At 64.1% G+C, this 16,233-nt stretch overlaps 1 protein-coding gene across 17 annotated transcripts in view; it reads right to left on the reverse strand.

The window, feature by feature from the left end:
• Positions 1 to 16,233, reverse strand: part of TSNARE1 (t-SNARE domain containing 1) — a 156,657-nt gene that overhangs the window by 51,515 nt on the left and 88,909 nt on the right. For 9 of the 17 annotated variants that reach the window (XM_040494561.1, XM_040494562.1, XM_040494560.1 and 6 more), the window contains 2 exons: positions 8,042 to 8,114; positions 6,373 to 6,804 (listed from right to left, as the gene is read on the reverse strand). In XM_040494561.1, coding sequence (XP_040350495.1) covers positions 6,373 to 6,804; positions 8,042 to 8,114 — 505 coding nt within the window. Of the gene's footprint in view, positions 1 to 2,692; positions 2,776 to 6,372; positions 6,805 to 8,041; positions 8,115 to 16,233 lie in introns of all 17 variants that reach the window. The other 8 variants (XM_040494574.1, XM_040494573.1, XM_040494572.1 and 5 more) reach the window with 2 other exon arrangements.

Here is a 16,233-nt window from a genome sequence, read left to right on the forward strand (position 1 = left end):
CATCCACCCATCTGTCCATCCATACCTCTGTCCATCCATCCATCCATCCATCCATCCATCCATCCTTCTTCCATCCACCCACCCATTTACCCATGGCTCCATCCATCCATCCATCCATCCATCCATCATCCATCCACCCATCTGTCCATCCACACCTCTGTCCATCCATCCATCCATCCATCCTTCCTCCATCCACCCACCCATTTACCCATGGCTCCATCCATCCATCCACCCATCTGTCCATCCACACCTCTGTCCATCCATCCATCCATCCATCCATCCATCCATCCATCCTTCCTCCATCCACCCAGCCATTTACCTATGGCTATTCACCCATCCGTCCATCCACCCCTCCATTCATCTACCCATCCATCCAGGAACCCATCCATCAACCTCTGAGTGCACTCCTCCAGCAAGTAGATGTTCCAGGAGGGGGGGAGGGTGTACATGAAGCAAAGCTTTCCCCGTGCAGCAGGAAAAGCCCTGGACATGAAATCCTACAGCCTAGGCTCCAAAATCAGCTTTTCCCCTTGAGACCCATGTGGCTTTGGGAAACCCTTTTGCTCTGGACCTTCAGTCCCCAATCTGCACCTGAAAGGTCTGGCTAAGGACTAATCCTCCCTCCTGTCTGGGTGTGGAGGTCACATTGGTCAATGCCCCAGAGAAAACCTGAACCTGAAACGTGGGGCTATGTCATGCCCTGTCTTGGTGCACACTTCCACCCCTCCATCCAGTGGAGGTGAGAGGAAGGACATGCCTGCGTGGCAGCAGCTTTGGGCCGCACCTGTCAGTCTGAGCCCCACTCACCTCACCTAGGGCACAGGGGCTCCTGAACTGCCACGGAAATGGGGTGGTGACGGCATCACCCCAGAGGACAGGGTCCGATGAGCAACATGGGGCTGGGGTAGGGGTCTGAGCCTGATGAGGTGTCCGTGGACACAGGTGGCCCCCCATGCCACCTCCACACCGCCTCCTGCTGCTCCTCCTGCTCCGCTGTCACACCTTCTTTCTGGGGTCCTGGCATCTGCAGGTCCTGCTCGGATGGCCCCAGGGCATTCGTGGAAGGGGCCACCCTGCTGGCCTGTTGCTTCCCTCTCAAGACGAGGCTTTCTGTTGGTGAGGGCTTCGGGCAGGCACTGCCACTCGGAAGAGTTTCCATCAGAGAGAGGCCGGGCCCTGAGCTTCTGGCAAGTCTGTGTCGCTTCATTCGCAACCTGAACCTTCCGCTCCGGAAGGCCCCGGAAGGACCAAGCCTGGTGGAGAGGCCCCAGGTGAGGGCCTGGCTGCCCTCGGTGTACCACAAGGTGGCAGGGGCCGTGGGCCAGGCCGGGAGCACCGAGCTGCTGTTCTCTTGCCTCTGCTCCCATCTTGCAGATGAGACCTTGCCACGGCCCCTGTCTTCTCCTGGTGTGGCACTGACCAGCTCCCACGTGTGTGACCCACCCATAGGCACCCTGACTTCAAGTCTGACGGCCACTGACGGAGAAAAGAGGAAGCCGACACAGCTTTGGCTTCCCGGACACCTGGGGAACGAGAGCCCAGGGAACCACCCGCCCACCTCTCCCGGGAGCCCTCTGCCCTGCTCCTGCCCGCCACGGCCCCCACACAGGGGTCACGTCCAGCCTGCGTGTGGCATCCTGAGCTTGCCCGGGCAGCTCCTCCTTTGGCCTCCGAGCACAGCGTCCTTTCCACCGAGACGATCCCACTTGGCCTTCAGGATGGAGCGTGTACTCTCGCAGGAAGCCGTCCCTGGTCCGTTAGCCTGGGGTCCCCCTGTCGCCAGGCTGGACCATCCGCGCCACCCCACCCCACCCTTAGGATGCCCACTGGTGGAGAGGCGGGCTCCATGGGGTCCATCTGTGTGTCAGAGCCCAGCGTGGAGCAGAGGGCCAGTGTGTAAGTGACGAGTGAATGGGCGCTGGCTCCCGAGCCCTCCCTCCTGGCCGGACCAAGGCCTAAGCCCGCCTGGCCTGATCAGGTGCTCACGTGGTCGCCGCGGGTCAGCACAGAGGCCCAGTGGTCCGTCCCCAAGGCCGCTCTAAGCCCCGTCGCAAGCGAACAAAGGTCTGATATTTGCTCTCTCTCCCTCTGAGCCACCCAACTGGTCCCAAGCCAAGCTCCACTGGCTCCAAGAAGGGAGGGTCCCTCCCAGCTTCCAGCCCGGGGCCAGGCCAAAGGCAGACCCGAAACACACAGGCACCTAGACTGCAGGTGCAGGAACAGGAGGGTCGGAGGAGCCCTCTCCATGGCCGGTTCCCTCTGGGAAGGAGGCAGACACTGCCCGACACACGTCGCCCTTCTGGGGAGAAGAGACCACAGAGCTTTCCATAGGGCACCTCGGTGAGTGTGCTCCTGGGAAACCATGGGTGGGCACCCACACAGTGAGACCTCCCGGGCGGGCGCCGCTCGCACTCTCGACCAATTCCCTCCCTGCAGCTTCCACAGAGCTAGCTGGCAAAGGCCCTGGCCGCCTGCCTTCGCGGGGGTGCAGACGGCGGGCGACCGTGCACAGCGTCCTGGGTGCAGACCCCGCCGTCCTGCCTCTCCCCTCCCGGACATCAGTCCACCTCGGCTGGGAAAAGACCCTGTGGGCATGCCCCTCCCACATACAGGGCAGGGCCTGGGCCTCCCAGGGAGACAGGGGACGGAGGGGGCCACGGGCCAGCCGGGCCGTCCCCTCAAACTGACTTACTTGGTGCCGGCTGGCTCCAGCCAGGAGCTCGCTGGCCGCCTCTGTGTGCGAGGACGCAGCCTCAAGGCTGGCTTCAATACTATCTGCAAATCAAGACAACAGAAGCAATTACAGAGTGGAGACCCTGAAGGTGTGACGAGGGCCAGCCCAGGGAGCCCAGGCCCAGGGGCTTGGAGCGGGGCCTGCCCTCCTGCGGCCACTAAGGCCCCGTCCTGGCTTCACCAGAGGCCAGGTGAGGAGTCCAGACTCCAGAGAAGCGGAGGCTGCAAGGCGCTGGGCCACCTGGCTGGGGCAGGCGCTGGTCGCCAGAGCCGTCAGAAGGTGCCCTCGGGGCAGGGGCCACCCACTCGGGAAAGGTGGAGGCCAGCCTGGAAAGAGGCCCCGCCCTGCTACTTTTCTGCACCCTTGGGCCGTCCTCCAACTCCTGACCATGGCCCCTGCTTCTAAGAAGGGGCCAGAGCCGCCGTGAGGATGACCGTGACCGGGTCCATGAATGCAGGTGCAGGGGGCCGGGCAGCGGCACGTGCTGGCCTCTGGCCACTTCAGCGTGGGGCTCCGGGCACGGGCCTGGTGGGGGTGTCCACACAGCCCCTGACACGTCACACCGGCAGCAACAGCTAAGCCACCGTCCCGAGGCCCAGAGCAGCCCCAGGAAACCAGAAAATTCCACTCAGCAACTGGCGGGAAAGAGGCGGCATCACGAAAACGTGTGCCGAATTCGTAACCAGACCCATTCGGGACACGCAGCCAGGCCACAGGGACGTGCGGAGCAACGGTGAGCTGAGACAAGGACGTTCGCCCACGCTGGGAACTGCGTTGGAGTCCCGGTGAGGGATGCGGCTGCACTGTTTCCTCTCCTACCACCAGGGATCCTGGTGGCGCCGGACAGAGGGAGCGGGCGAGCACAGCAAGAGGCGCTCTCTCCACAGACCGGCTGCACGCCCGGAGTCCCCTCTTCCAGGAAAAGGAGACAGGTCTCCGGACTCCTGAACTTTGGTTAGGACTTCGGAGGCAGAAACAGGTAAGTTCAAGTGGCACCTCTCCCCCAGGGCACCCCGGGCACCACCTGAGCCGAGCGACGCGGGAGGCCCGAGGCCGGGGACAGAGAAGGTACAGATGGACACAAGTGCCTCTGGGGCACAGCGCCCTCTGCCCAGGGTCGCTCTGCGGGGGTGTCCTCCTCGGGGCTCCTTCCCCTCAGACTAAGCACAGCCACTCCACGCGGAGCCCCACTGGAAGGAGAGGAAGGAGAGCTTGGCCCCTCCTTGCGCCGGGTCACCCCTGCTTCTCCCACAAGTGCAGCGCCCACCCCCCAGCGTCCATCCAGGCCCCCGCCCCTGCCACGGCCCAGCTCCTATGCCAAGAAGCCACCTTGCACCCCCAGGCCATGGGCGGCAGCAGCCCCACCTGGCTCCCGCTGAGGAAAGAGGCGGGTGCACGGAGCAGGAACAGCTGCCACCACGCGCAGGAAGACAGCAGGGCCACAGCCGTGCCGGGCGCTGGGGGCCGCACTCCTAGCTGATCTCTCCCGTACCCAGCAACCACACGGAGCCTGGGCTGCCCCAGGACCCTGCGCTCAAGCTCCGACAAAGCCCAGGTCTGATGTGCACCCAGCAAGGCCCTGGGGACACCGAGAGCCCAACTCTGATGGTACAATACTGCCCGGATTCACAAGTGGTCCCCACAGCTGAAGCCCAGCTCGGACCAGGAACGGGCACACTCAGCACTCAGCCAGCAGAGCCCTCCCCAGATCACAGTTCTGCCCCTGGCCACCCGCTCACAGCCAGCTCCCTCGTCCTGAGCCCCAGGGGCAGCCAGGCAGGCATGGGGCACCCTAGTGCTCCACTGGCCGTGAAGCACACGGCCTCTGCCTCACCCTGAAGATCCCAGGTGGGTCAAGGGCAAATTGCAGGAGCCCTGAGCTGACCCCCAGGCCCCCTGCAGGACTGCTCAGTGGGAGCTGCCTTGCAGGGCTCTGCTGCGGAGAGCTACAGGGCATCTGGGCACCGGGCCAGGCCTCCAGGGCCCAAACAGACCCCCCATTAGCACTGCTCCCCCAAACACTGACAGAAATCAGGGGGATGCACCCCAAGGTGCAGCAGATAGCACCCCGTGGAGGCCCCACAACACTGTCAGCTGGCTGTCCTCACCCCTGTGGCCTTGACGGGGCCCCTGCAAGCCTGACCCTGCCCCAGCCCCTGGGCCAATGCTGACCCAGATGGAGGAACTGGTGGGACCTTCAGCAGCAGTCTCTGCACAACCCCCACCCCCACCCCACCCCCCCACCCCCCCGATCAGGCTTTGCAGCCACCTCCCTGCCCCATAGCTCAGCCCTGCCAGGGAGGCCAGCCCCATGCATTCCCATTCGGTGACAATCAGCACTGTCCCAGGAGGGACACTCCCAGGAGGAGCCCAGAGCGCTAAGAGACCAGTCAGTCAGCTGTCCCCATGGGGCTGCAGGGTCTAGGGAAGGGGGCGCCTGACTCAGCAGGGCAGACAGAGTTGTCTGGGCTGGACTGGGCCCCACCATCAGCCAGCACAGGGGACCTTCAGGAGCAACACAGCCACCAAGTTCCTGCCCTGCTCCAGGGCTGGGGACTCGGGGGGTGGGTCCGGGCACACCAGTGCCACCTCTGCCAGCACCCCCTCCAGTGGGCACACCCTGGACCCCAAAACCGGGTCTTGCTCTGCCTGTAAGGAGAGTGGGGCACCCCCCAGGATGACAGGCTGGTCGCGATCAAGGCCAGCCCCCAGGGACGGCAGCAGGTCCACACACGTCTCCCAGCGGGTCCACCAGCAGCTCCGAAGCAGCCATCCATCATCAGGGGCTCGTGGCCCTGTCTCTGCAGGGCTGAGTCCTGCGGTCCACTCCGCGGCCTTCAAGAGGGAGCCGTCCTGCTCCAGGCTTCATCCCCACCATGCTTCCAGCAGCGGCCCGAGAAGTGCAGGGTTCGTCTTGGCCGTGAGGAGGGGCGCAGCCCCCGAGCAGACTGACCAGGACGTGCAGAGGTGTCTTGAGGAGGAGGAACAGCAGGAGGGAGCACTGAAGGAGGCGGCACAGGAGTCCGAGGCGGCACCACTCTGGAGGCCAGAGGAGGCTGGGTGCGGCAGAAGAGCCCATCGAGCACCCTATGCTTGCCTCACCAGGCACAGAAACTTCCAGCAAAGGGGGGCCCTGTGGGCGGGCGCGCGGGCTCAGGGTGGGGCATCAGTGTACCTTGGGAAGCTGAGAGCCACCGGAGACCGGCCTGGCCTGGTCTGGGGCCTGAGGGGCCCTGGGGAGAAGAGCCCCCACAAAGAGAGCACAGGAAGGGGTCAGAGGTCAGGAGCGGTCTCCCCTGCCCCACACCAGGAGAGTGGCACTGAGTGGGGGCAGGGAGAGGAGCGCGGCCCCTCGTCGTCTCCTCCCTGAGCCTCCAGAGGCACCTGGCTGTGCTGTGTCACGGTGGGGGCACCCCCAGAAGGGTCCCAGCTTGGGGCCAGGATGAGCCTGACTCTGAGCCCCAGCTCCTTTGCTCCCCATGTGGGCCGGCCTCTCCCCGACCCGAGGCTCAGTTTCCCATCTGGAAGCAGAAAGGCCCCACGTGGGTGGTGGCCACGCCCACAGGCCCGCAGCCCTCCCCTGAGCGTCCTACTCCCCAGAAGCCCGGGCACGGGGGGGGGGGGGGGGGGGCACTTACTTGGCAGGGGCTCGGCAGCCTGGCCCTCGCCTAGGGGGGCTGGGGCCGAGAAGGTCTCGGCCACCATGCGCTCGACGGGGGTGAGGACGAGGCCGGGGGCCCGTGGGCGCTCCGCCAGCTTCTTGCGCACCGCCCCTCGCAGGTCCCTCCACTTGTGCTTGAGGTCGCCCAGGTCCCTCCGGCAGTAGCCCAGAGCGTTCACGGCCTGCAGGATCTTGCTCCACACTCGGTGCTTCCGGGAGGGCGTGCCCCGCAGCGCCCCGAACAGCAGCGGGTAGTGGCGGGCCACCCTCTGCACCAGCACCTCCGTCTCCTGGGGGCTGAAGTTGGGCTTGCGCGTCTTGGTGCGGGAGTGAGGGCCCGGCCGCAGGGGCGCCACGGCTGGCTCGGGGCTGGAGCTCTGCCGGCACGTGGCCCTGCCGCTGCTGGACCCTGGAAAGGCACCAGAGGCTGGAGGAGCAGGCGGGCCGGGAACAGCAGAGCGCCGCCCGGCTCACAACCCCAGGCGTGCCCTGTGTCCACAGGAGCGCACACGGGCCCCTGCCCGTCATCCACCGTGGTGGGATCACCCACGTCAGCACGCGGCGGGATGCCGAAGTCCCAGCTACTCCGGTCCCCAGGCCCGGACCGCAGTTGCCACAGGTCAGCCCTTGCCCATCCCTCTCCCCTTCCCCGCCTGGAGACGGCCCCTCCCGATCAGCCCGTCACGGGGACTGAGTGACCATCTGGGTGACATGTGGGTATCCATCTGGAGCGGACACGCGCTCTGCATGCCCAGAGACAGCCAGCCAGAGGTGGAACCGGCTCCAGCAGCTGTGCTGAGGCCAGTGGGGGCGAGGGGTGGGGGACGTGGGCCCAGGCACGGGCCTGGGGAGAGAGCGCCTCGAGGGCACGCTGGGGCCGCCCGCTGTCCAGCTGTCGAGCAAACCCCTGCCTGCAGCCCAGGCTCTGAGAAGGAGGGAAGGGGAAGCCTGCCGGACAGCAGCCCCAGGAGGGAGGCGGCCCCACCCTCCCCTGGGGGTGCAGCGTGGCCGGGGGGACGGCCGGGCTGGATGCCAGAACCTCAGAACGGGGGTGCAGAGGCTGGCGGGGGGCTGCCTGTGCCGGCCAGTGGCTCTGGCCTACCCCACACACTCAGGGTGCCCAGGCACGCGAACAGTAGGAGGGCCCACGTAGCCACGTGGGGTGCAGAGGCCAGGCTGAGGGGGGCTGAGGTCCTCATGTGGAGGGAACACAGAAACAGCAGGGACATCAGCCTGCTCTCGGCACGGCCCTGCCCCCACCGCACCCATTTCCCAAGAAGCGGCCCCTCCAAGGTGACTCTGGGCGCCACACGTCCGGTGCTCTCTGCCAAGGCACCTGCTGCAGTCTCAACCCCTCCCCCACCCAAGGACAGTTTGTCCTCGCCCCGGGGGGGTGGGGGGGGGCCCCTGGGTGGGAGAAAGGCCCGGGCTCTTCAATGAGCAGAATGGACGGGCCACCCTCTCGCACGAGGCTCCCTGACCCTAGCCTTCCTGAGGGGCTGGGGAGACCTGGGGACATGGAGAAGGAGGACAGCAGATACTCAGACCCCTGGAACTGCCCTGGGTCTCATTCATCCAGGAGGCAGCCCTGCCCACACCTGGCGGAAAGGGCAAGGGGCTGTGGGGCAGGTGGCTCAGATACCCACCAATGGCATCTCCTTGCTCTGACACCATGGAGGCCAAGTCCTTGATAATCTGATTTACATCCAACAAGTCACTCTGTGGAAACAAGAAGGCAGGTGTTAGGTGCAGTGGTCAAGGGCACAGCCATCAGAGGGTGCTAGGTGAAAGCCAAGAGAGCCTAGGGTCCCCCCTCCCAACCAAGTCAGAGACAGGGCTGGGATCTGAATACTGTTTCCTGACTCCAAGGCCAAGCCCCAAGCTCTCTGAGAATCCCAGGGCTGTAAGCTCCCTCACTGGGTACAGAGGACCCAGGGCTGGCCCTCAGAGAGCTGCAGTCAAGTGCAGAGCAGTGTCACCAACACTGCCTGCACCTCCTACAGGCCCATCAGTCCTGTAGGCACCTCGTTCCCCACACTTGCTTTGGGGCTCCTTGATAGAAGGATACCTTTCTGTACCTCTCTGTACAGCTAGCACCTGGCATAAGGCAGCACATGGGTGCCACTGAGTAAGTCCTGAAGAAGCAGGATGGGTTGATGGATGGATAGACAGATGTATGACTGGATGGTGGATGAATAATAGATGGACAGAGGGTGGCTGCATGGATGAACAGTGGATGAGTAGATGAGGAGACGGTGGATGGGTGGGCGGGTGGATGGAGAGGCAGGTGGACGGATGGACAGTGGACGGGTGGATGAACAGATGAGTCGGTAGATGGTGGACAGGTGGATGAGTAAACGATGGGTGGATGGATGAGCGGGTGGTGGGTGGATGATGGATAGATGGTGGATGGATGGATAGGTGGGTAGACGTGGGCAGATGAATGGCTAGATGGATGGGTGGATGGATGGATGGATGGACGGACGGATGACGGAGAGACGGATGGAGACGGTAGGTGGGTGGATGACACACAGTGGATGGTGGATGGATGGCAGTCCCACTGCCATGGAAAGACTGGGTGGCTTCATGAAGCTGGTGAACAGGGCAAGGACTAGAAATTTGGCCCAGGGGGGTCTGGGGCACCTCACTCCTCCATGCTGCCCAACTGCTTAACTCCACTTGCCAGGGAGCTAGCAGTGACGCCTGTAAGGGACACGGCCACACCGTTCACAGGCCACATGCTGGGGGCACGTCACACACCATCCTGAGGCCAGGTCAAAACGCCCAACTGACAGTAGACGTTGGGCGCTCAAGAGGCTCCGTGACCTCCGGGGCCTCTCAGACGGGGGGAGGGCTGGTACTGGCACCGGGGCCCACTGGCTCCAAGGCCACCCTTTTTCTGAATGCCACCCTGCAGGGACCAGCTCTTCCACTGGCCAGCCAGGTCGCCCTGGGCAAGACCGTTCACCTCGGGGCCAGGTTTCCTCACCTATCGTGTGACCCAAACCAAAGCTTCCTCCTTCAGTGCCTGGCTTGTGGCCAGGGATGAGCCCCAGTCAGGGAAGGCTCCTCCAGGCCAGTGAGAGGGGCGGGGAGGGGGCGGGGAGAACCCTACCCCAGGCCCACCCACCCTACAGCTCATTCTGGAACTCAGATCGCTTTCCACAGGGGTCACTGCAAAATATCACGGGGAAATTCATTCTCTTTTTAGGAGTGTTCTCGGAAATGAAGCAATTAGCATGATCTCAAACCCACGTGTGCTACCGACTACAATTCAATTACAGGCTTAACCACGGTGCAGGCAGATGGCCACCCCGTGGAAGCGGCCCATGGCCGGGAGGGTGGCCGTCAGTGTGGAGCCTGTGGGCCTCAGCCCCGGGGACTGCAGCAGGTGAGTGGGTGCTGGGTAGCCCTGGGCCTGGGCCCATTTCTGGGATCTCGGTCACCACAGCCTCTCCTGAGTGAGGCCACCGGTGGTGGGGGGTGGGGGGACACCCAACCTAGGCTCCACCCTCACGTGGAGACGTCAAGGTCACAAGATAAAGGCTGCAGGCCCAGCGGGGCCTCAGTCAGACTGCCTGCCGCCCAGATTCCCCAGCTTCCGCCCCAACCCTGTCAGAGGCTGGGCACAGACCAGCCACACCCAACCCTGACCTTGCCACTGAGGCCTCTCTCACACGAGGCTGGCCCTGGATGCGCTTGGACTCAACTCTTGGGGGCCTTTCTACGCTAACTCAGTCCCCCCTTATTGTGTGTAAACACGCCTCTGGTACTCCCACTTTGCAGACAGGTCAGGCAGGGAAACCAAGTCACCCACAGGTTAAGGGACTCTCCCAAGGGCATGTGGCTGATAAATGGTGAGCAGCAAATCACCTGACCCAGGTTACCGCCCACCCAGACGGCACTGCTGGAGTGACACAGGGAGGTCGTGTGGTGCGGCCGCTTGCACGGGTGGGATTAATGGGCACGTCCGGTGTTGCTTCCCACGGGCAGGGGCCACTGAGGGCCACGGCTGGCGTGGTGCTGCCCGCGGCCCTGTCCGGCCCACAGGAACACAGCCTCAGCAAAGGACAGGGCAAAGAGGGGTGTCGTTGAGCAGGGGACACGAGCCCGGTGCCCCCCTAGGGGCCTGCCAGGGTAGAGGTGGCCACCGTACGGCCACTAGCACGCCACTGATCCCAACAGGCTGGGACAGGCCCAGACGGAGCACAGAGGCCCCATCTGGCTCACGTTCTGGGCTTCGGGGGAGACCTCCCTTACAGACGCGGCGGCCGAGGCCGTCTTCCCACCTGCAGACACACCGGTGCAGAGGCTGACGGCCGGCCTCACACACCTTCCCTGCCGGGACCCGACTCGTCCCAGGCAGGGGGTTCCTGCGGCGGGGAGCCCTCAGCACACCGCCAGAGCCATCCACAGCCCGGCAGCTCAGGCCGGGGGTGCCCATCCGGGTCCCTGCCCTCGCCCCCAACCACAGCGTAACACCTGCCGGGCCCGCACGTGGGGCCCTGATCGAGGGACAGACGGAGCCGGGTGGACTGCCACCTGGGCCTGCTGGCCGCTCCCGACTGGCCCAGTGGACCGGCAACCCGGAGCAGAGACGGCGTGGTCTGCTGGCACGAGCGGGGGTTCCCGGAGCCCTCGGTGCCCTCGGTGCCCGGGGCGGCAGCAGGATGGAGGAGGGGACCTTACGCGGGGTGACCCACGCTGGACCACGGGTCAAGGGCACCCGCAACTCAGGGCTGCGCGCCTCGGAGGTTCCCACTCACAGGCCCCTTGGCGGTCAAGGTCACCTGTCACACACACACCCTTCTTTATTCTGGGCCTCCCTCTTTTCAAAACGCCCAACGCTCAGACCCCTGACCCTCACCTGCCCCCAAGCGGATGGCTCAGCCGACTCTGCAGGACCAAGGCTGGCCCTCGTCCCAGCAGACCATCCTGAGGCCCTGCTCCACCCCCCAGACCCGTAACACACGATGCTCTCCGTCATTCAGCAACACATAAACAGAACGTCATCCGTCCTGAACGGCAGCTCAGGCTGGGCTCCCGGAAACAGTGACACTAAGAACCGCCCCCTCCCCATCCCATCCCTTTTGTGTTCTGGAAAATGCCCTAAGCAGAGAATCCCTTCCCCGTGTGACTTAGACCTGTTCGCCACATGGGACAGACTCAAGGACACCCCCTGTTCACCCAGGACCAGGCCAGACGCAGAGCTCTTGTTCCCACCCTGTGCTGAATGCTCATCATCCCCCTGGCCTGTCAGGACAAAAGGCTTGGGAACAGACTCTGAGCTCAGTGTGTCTGCTGCCCGGGCCTGGACACCCCCTAACCCAGACACCTCACCCACCCCTCCACCAGACACAAGAGGATCCCCGCTCCCCGGCCCTAGGGGCATATGCACAGCCTATGGCCCCGGAGTTCACCTGATGGGAGACATCGGCTTGTAACGATCCTCTTGAATAAAGACTCTCCTTGCTCAACAAAGCAAGTGAGCCCTGCGGGGGAAGAATGAGGGGTGTGACAGTGTCCCAAAGCCCCACGTGCTGCAGCTGGTCTCTGCCAGGTCTGAGGGCTGTAGGCACGGGAGCGGGAGGACAGGGACGCCGCGAGGGGGCCGGGCTGACTGCCGGGCCCCTGTGCAGGGCCAGCCCCGTGAGGCAAGCGGGATGCACACACCCATCACGAACAGCAGACGAGACCACAGGGCAGGGCTGCGTTCCGATGGCTTCCCTGCGGAGGCCCTGGCAGGGCAGCCGTGCTCCCCAGACAGGTGGTCCCACAGCTGTGCTTGGTTCTGTGGCTCCTGAAGGATGGCTCAGAGGCGCTGGGACATCCTGGCGGTGCGGGGTTCGTGTCTCATTCACCCCGGCACCCAGTGGCTGTTTGCATAATGGATGGGGTCATGAGGACCAGGCAGGCTCCGGGGACAGAGCCCCTGATGTGCCGGGACAGGGAGGGCCCACGAGAGGAGGCGCAGACGGGCGCCCCAGCAGCAGAAGGCAGCACACAGAAAGGGAACATCTGGGCAAAGGCAACTGACACTGACAAGTGTCCCCCCAGGCCCTGTCCCGGGCGCCCAGGACACTGGCAGGCAGGCCTCACTCAGCTCCCGGAGGAGGACGCCGAGGGCAGGGGGGCCCAACTCCCAGGCAGGCCCAGGGGCACCCCTGAGACGCAGATCCCACCAGGAGCCGGGGAGGGAGCCACGCACGGGCACAGCTCGGGGCCAGGCTGCCCACGGGCCTGAAGGTGAGCTTCCGCTGGGGGCCCGGAAGCCCCCAGAGCCACCCAAGGACGGCGCCCACCAGGGACGTCAAGCGGCAGCGGCTGTGGTGCGCGAGGGCGGCGGGCGCTGGGAGCCGCGCGCCTGGCGTGGGCACCAGAAAGCGGGAGAGTGGGTGACGGAGAGACTCGAAACACCTTAACTTAGTAAATGTTTAAATCATGCCATTATTTTCTTGATTGCTTCTAAAACTAGGGCTCATTAAAAGCTCTCATGGAATCTTTTTTCTGTTCTTTTGCTGGCACCACGTAATAACAACCTTGCACGGGACATAATAAAACCTCGATAAGCGTGCGTGCGTGCGTGTGTGTGCGTGCGCACACCTGTGCGTTCCTTCACTTTCAGGAAGGAAAAGAAAGAAAATACCACTGCACTTTTTCTATTACGCGATCTCTTCTTATAATTAGAATCTTGGCAACCATCCGCCTATGAACACGACTGTTCCAGTTAATAGAACAGCCAAACTTTACTGATTTATTCCCATATTTATAGGTATCAGCCACGTCACCCCCTCCCCGCCCCCCGCCTTCTGGCTGCACAATGCCACCTTCAGGGAGGGTAGCTGGGCCCCGTGGCTCTGCCTCCTCCCCAGCCTCCTCCCTCCCGGGCCTGCCAGGCAGCCATGGCAACAGACCAGCTGGTGTGCTGGGTCAGGTGCACACGGCTCCGGAGGGGGCAGGGAGCACCAGTCCTCACAGGTGAGATCAGGTGAGGTGGGCTTGGGGGGGGGAGCCCCACGCAGACACGGCCGTCCGGCCCGGGGGCGCTGCCCAGGCTGGGAGCGGACAGACGACTAGGGCTCCGGTGCGGTCAGCCGGACCTGAGCCCGGCAAGCCTGCCCCACGCTGGCAGTGGCTAGGGGCACGCGCCCATCTCATTCGACCTCCCCCCACCCTGGGAGACGAGGCACTGCCCTCCCTCCGGACAGGAAGAGCCAGCCTCAACCAGGATTACGTGGCCGTGGGCAGGGCAGGGCTGGGGCTCAGGGGCTGGCTCCTTCCACTCCCGGCTCCTGGGCCCCGCGCCCCCTCGGCGACCGCCCGCATCCTTCCCATCTGGGAGAGAGGCTGGGAGGCAGGGGTCAGACACTGCAGCCAGCCGGCACAGCCCCACTCCTGAGTCAGGCAGCTTGGGCTCGAATCCCTGCTCTGCCACACACGAGCTGCATGGCCAGGCCAAGTGACGCGGCTTCTCTAAGCCTCCGCTCCGTCTCCGATAAAAGTGGAACACGGGAGTGCTCACTCTCACAGAGCTTTTGTGGGGGCTGCTAAAATGATGCATATAAATAAAGGCAACAGAGCCCTCTCATTAAGTCACAGATCTGCTGTGGAGTCCCAACACTTCAGACACATTCATCCATCCACCCCCCCATCCATCCACCTACACACCATCCATCCACCCATCCATCCATCCGCTTATCTGTCCACCTACCATCCGTCTCCCGTCCATCCATCCCTCGTCCTTCCACTGGGCTATTTGCTTGTTCGAGGAACAGTCATCAAGTGCCCAGAGAGCATCATGTGTCCTTGTGTGGTGCTGGGACCGCTGCAGTGACTAAACACACAAGGACCCCTGCCTCCATGGGGCTTCATTCTCACGAAGAGAGAGAAATATTAACCTAATGCACTGAACAGTACGCTAGACAAAGGAGAGAGACCCTGGAATTCTAGACGGCCAACATTTGAGCCAAGACCTAAAGGTAGCAAGAGTAAGTTGCTCGAGTGTCTGTGCCAGCGTGTGGAAAGAGCCAGGACAGCTGGAGGACAGGGACGGGGAAAGTGTGGTCCACAAAATGGCACGTGTGTTGGGGGGGGGGGGCCTGGAAGCTGCACCTCCCAGAGACGGCCACCCCGACATACCTGCTGTGCTTCTCCTAAGAAGGGACCCTGACATGCCCCCACCAAGGGGTGGGCCCACACAGGCCTCCGGAAGTGCCGTAACCAACAGGGCAGAGGCGAGGCTGTATGACTTCTAAGGCTACGTCACAAAAGCACCACGGACTTCACGCTAAGAAGCCGGGAAGACCCCAGCACCTGGAGACAGCAGAATCTTCCTTCCCTGGGAACCCGCCGGCACCCCGGAAGGCCCACCCTGCTATTACCGCCTCGGCGCCCAGGCTCTCAGCCGACCTCAGCACCTCAGTGACGGCGGAGCCTCGCACCCGGGTGAACCCCCAGTCGGCAGCAGGCTGTGCCAGGCCGGGGAGGGTCTGACTGGGGGCAGGGGCCTCAGAGGCGCTCCCCAGGGAGGGTGGGGAGGGGCCGCCGTCAGCTAGGCGCTGCCCCAGCCACACCTGCCGGCGCTGACCCTGCCCAGGTGACGTCCCTGCCGGGCAGCTCAGCTCTGCAGCACGCTGTCACCAGTGGGCTGACAAAGATCTTTCATGGTCCCTTAACCCTTTCAAGGAGAGACTGGTCCCTTCTCACAGGCAAACTAAAGCCTCCGCAAGAGACCCCGGGGCTCCCATGGCCAGGTGGTGGCATGGCTGGGGCTGGGAGCCCGGGCCAGACTTCTATTTCCCCTCTGTGACCAAGAGATGCCCGAGGCCGGCCAGCCCCTCCCCACAAGGGAACAAGGAAGCTTCTACCTTGGCCACTGGGGGGGGGGCCTCCCCTGCCTCCACCCTCCCTCCAGGCTCTGGCCTGCCTGCTGCCTGCAGCGAGGGACCGTTCTTTCCGCCACAGCCCGCCGCTCTGGTGGTGACAGGCCACGAGGGCCCAGGGATGGTCCCGGCTGCAGCTGTGAGGACAACGGGCAAGCCACCTTCCAGGGGCAGCCTCGTTTCCGGGAGGAAGAAGCGAGGGGCAGCCTCGCCCGCGGGCCTGCAGCACAGGGTCCCGGACACGACCTTCTGCTCCCCTGGGAGGTAGGCACCTCCCAGGGCAGGGAGCTCAGCCAAGGTCTCAAGGGGCGCCTTCCTGTTACTGACCCTTAGCTCCACCTGAAGTCACCACGGTGCCCCCAGGGATCCCCAGAGCCCATTGTCTGAGGTTCCCCATTTCTGACAGCCCCACAGGACCAAGAAATGGGCTCAGAGAGGGGACCTGAGACCAGAAGGGACGGGAGAGGTTGTGGCTCGGAGAGCTGGCTCTGCCCAGGCTGGCGATGGCCCTGCCGTATGTGCTCGGTGGCCGAGGGTACGTCGTCAGTGGGAACAGGAAGTAGGACTCACCCTTGTGGGCCAGACTCCCAGGAGAGGACAGCCAGAGAGGAGGGGTCGGCCGGCAGTGCCGGCACCGGCTTTGGCACAGCTTTGGCAAGGGGCAGCACGCGGGCCTGGGGACAGAACGCTCCACCGCCCGTCACCCACCGACCCACGGTGGGAAGGGGCAGCAGCTCCTAGACACGACTTAACTGTGTGGCTCGTGGATCCTGCTTCTTCCCGCCCACGCCCAGTTAAAGCCTGAGCCCCCACTGGGACGCACAGTCCCTCCCTTCCTTCCCTCTGCTCTACTGACAGGGCCGCTGGCCCGGAGGCTGCCAGGCACCAACACCTGCCCCAGCATCCCTGACACCCTGTCCCCTGGAGCCCTGGGAGGTCTGGGGTCACCTAGGGCC

Source organism: Herpailurus yagouaroundi, unplaced genomic scaffold (genome assembly GCF_014898765.1).
Source record: "Herpailurus yagouaroundi ecotype Mexico unplaced genomic scaffold, PumYag 186, whole genome shotgun sequence".
NCBI lineage: Eukaryota > Metazoa > Chordata > Mammalia > Carnivora > Felidae > Herpailurus > Herpailurus yagouaroundi.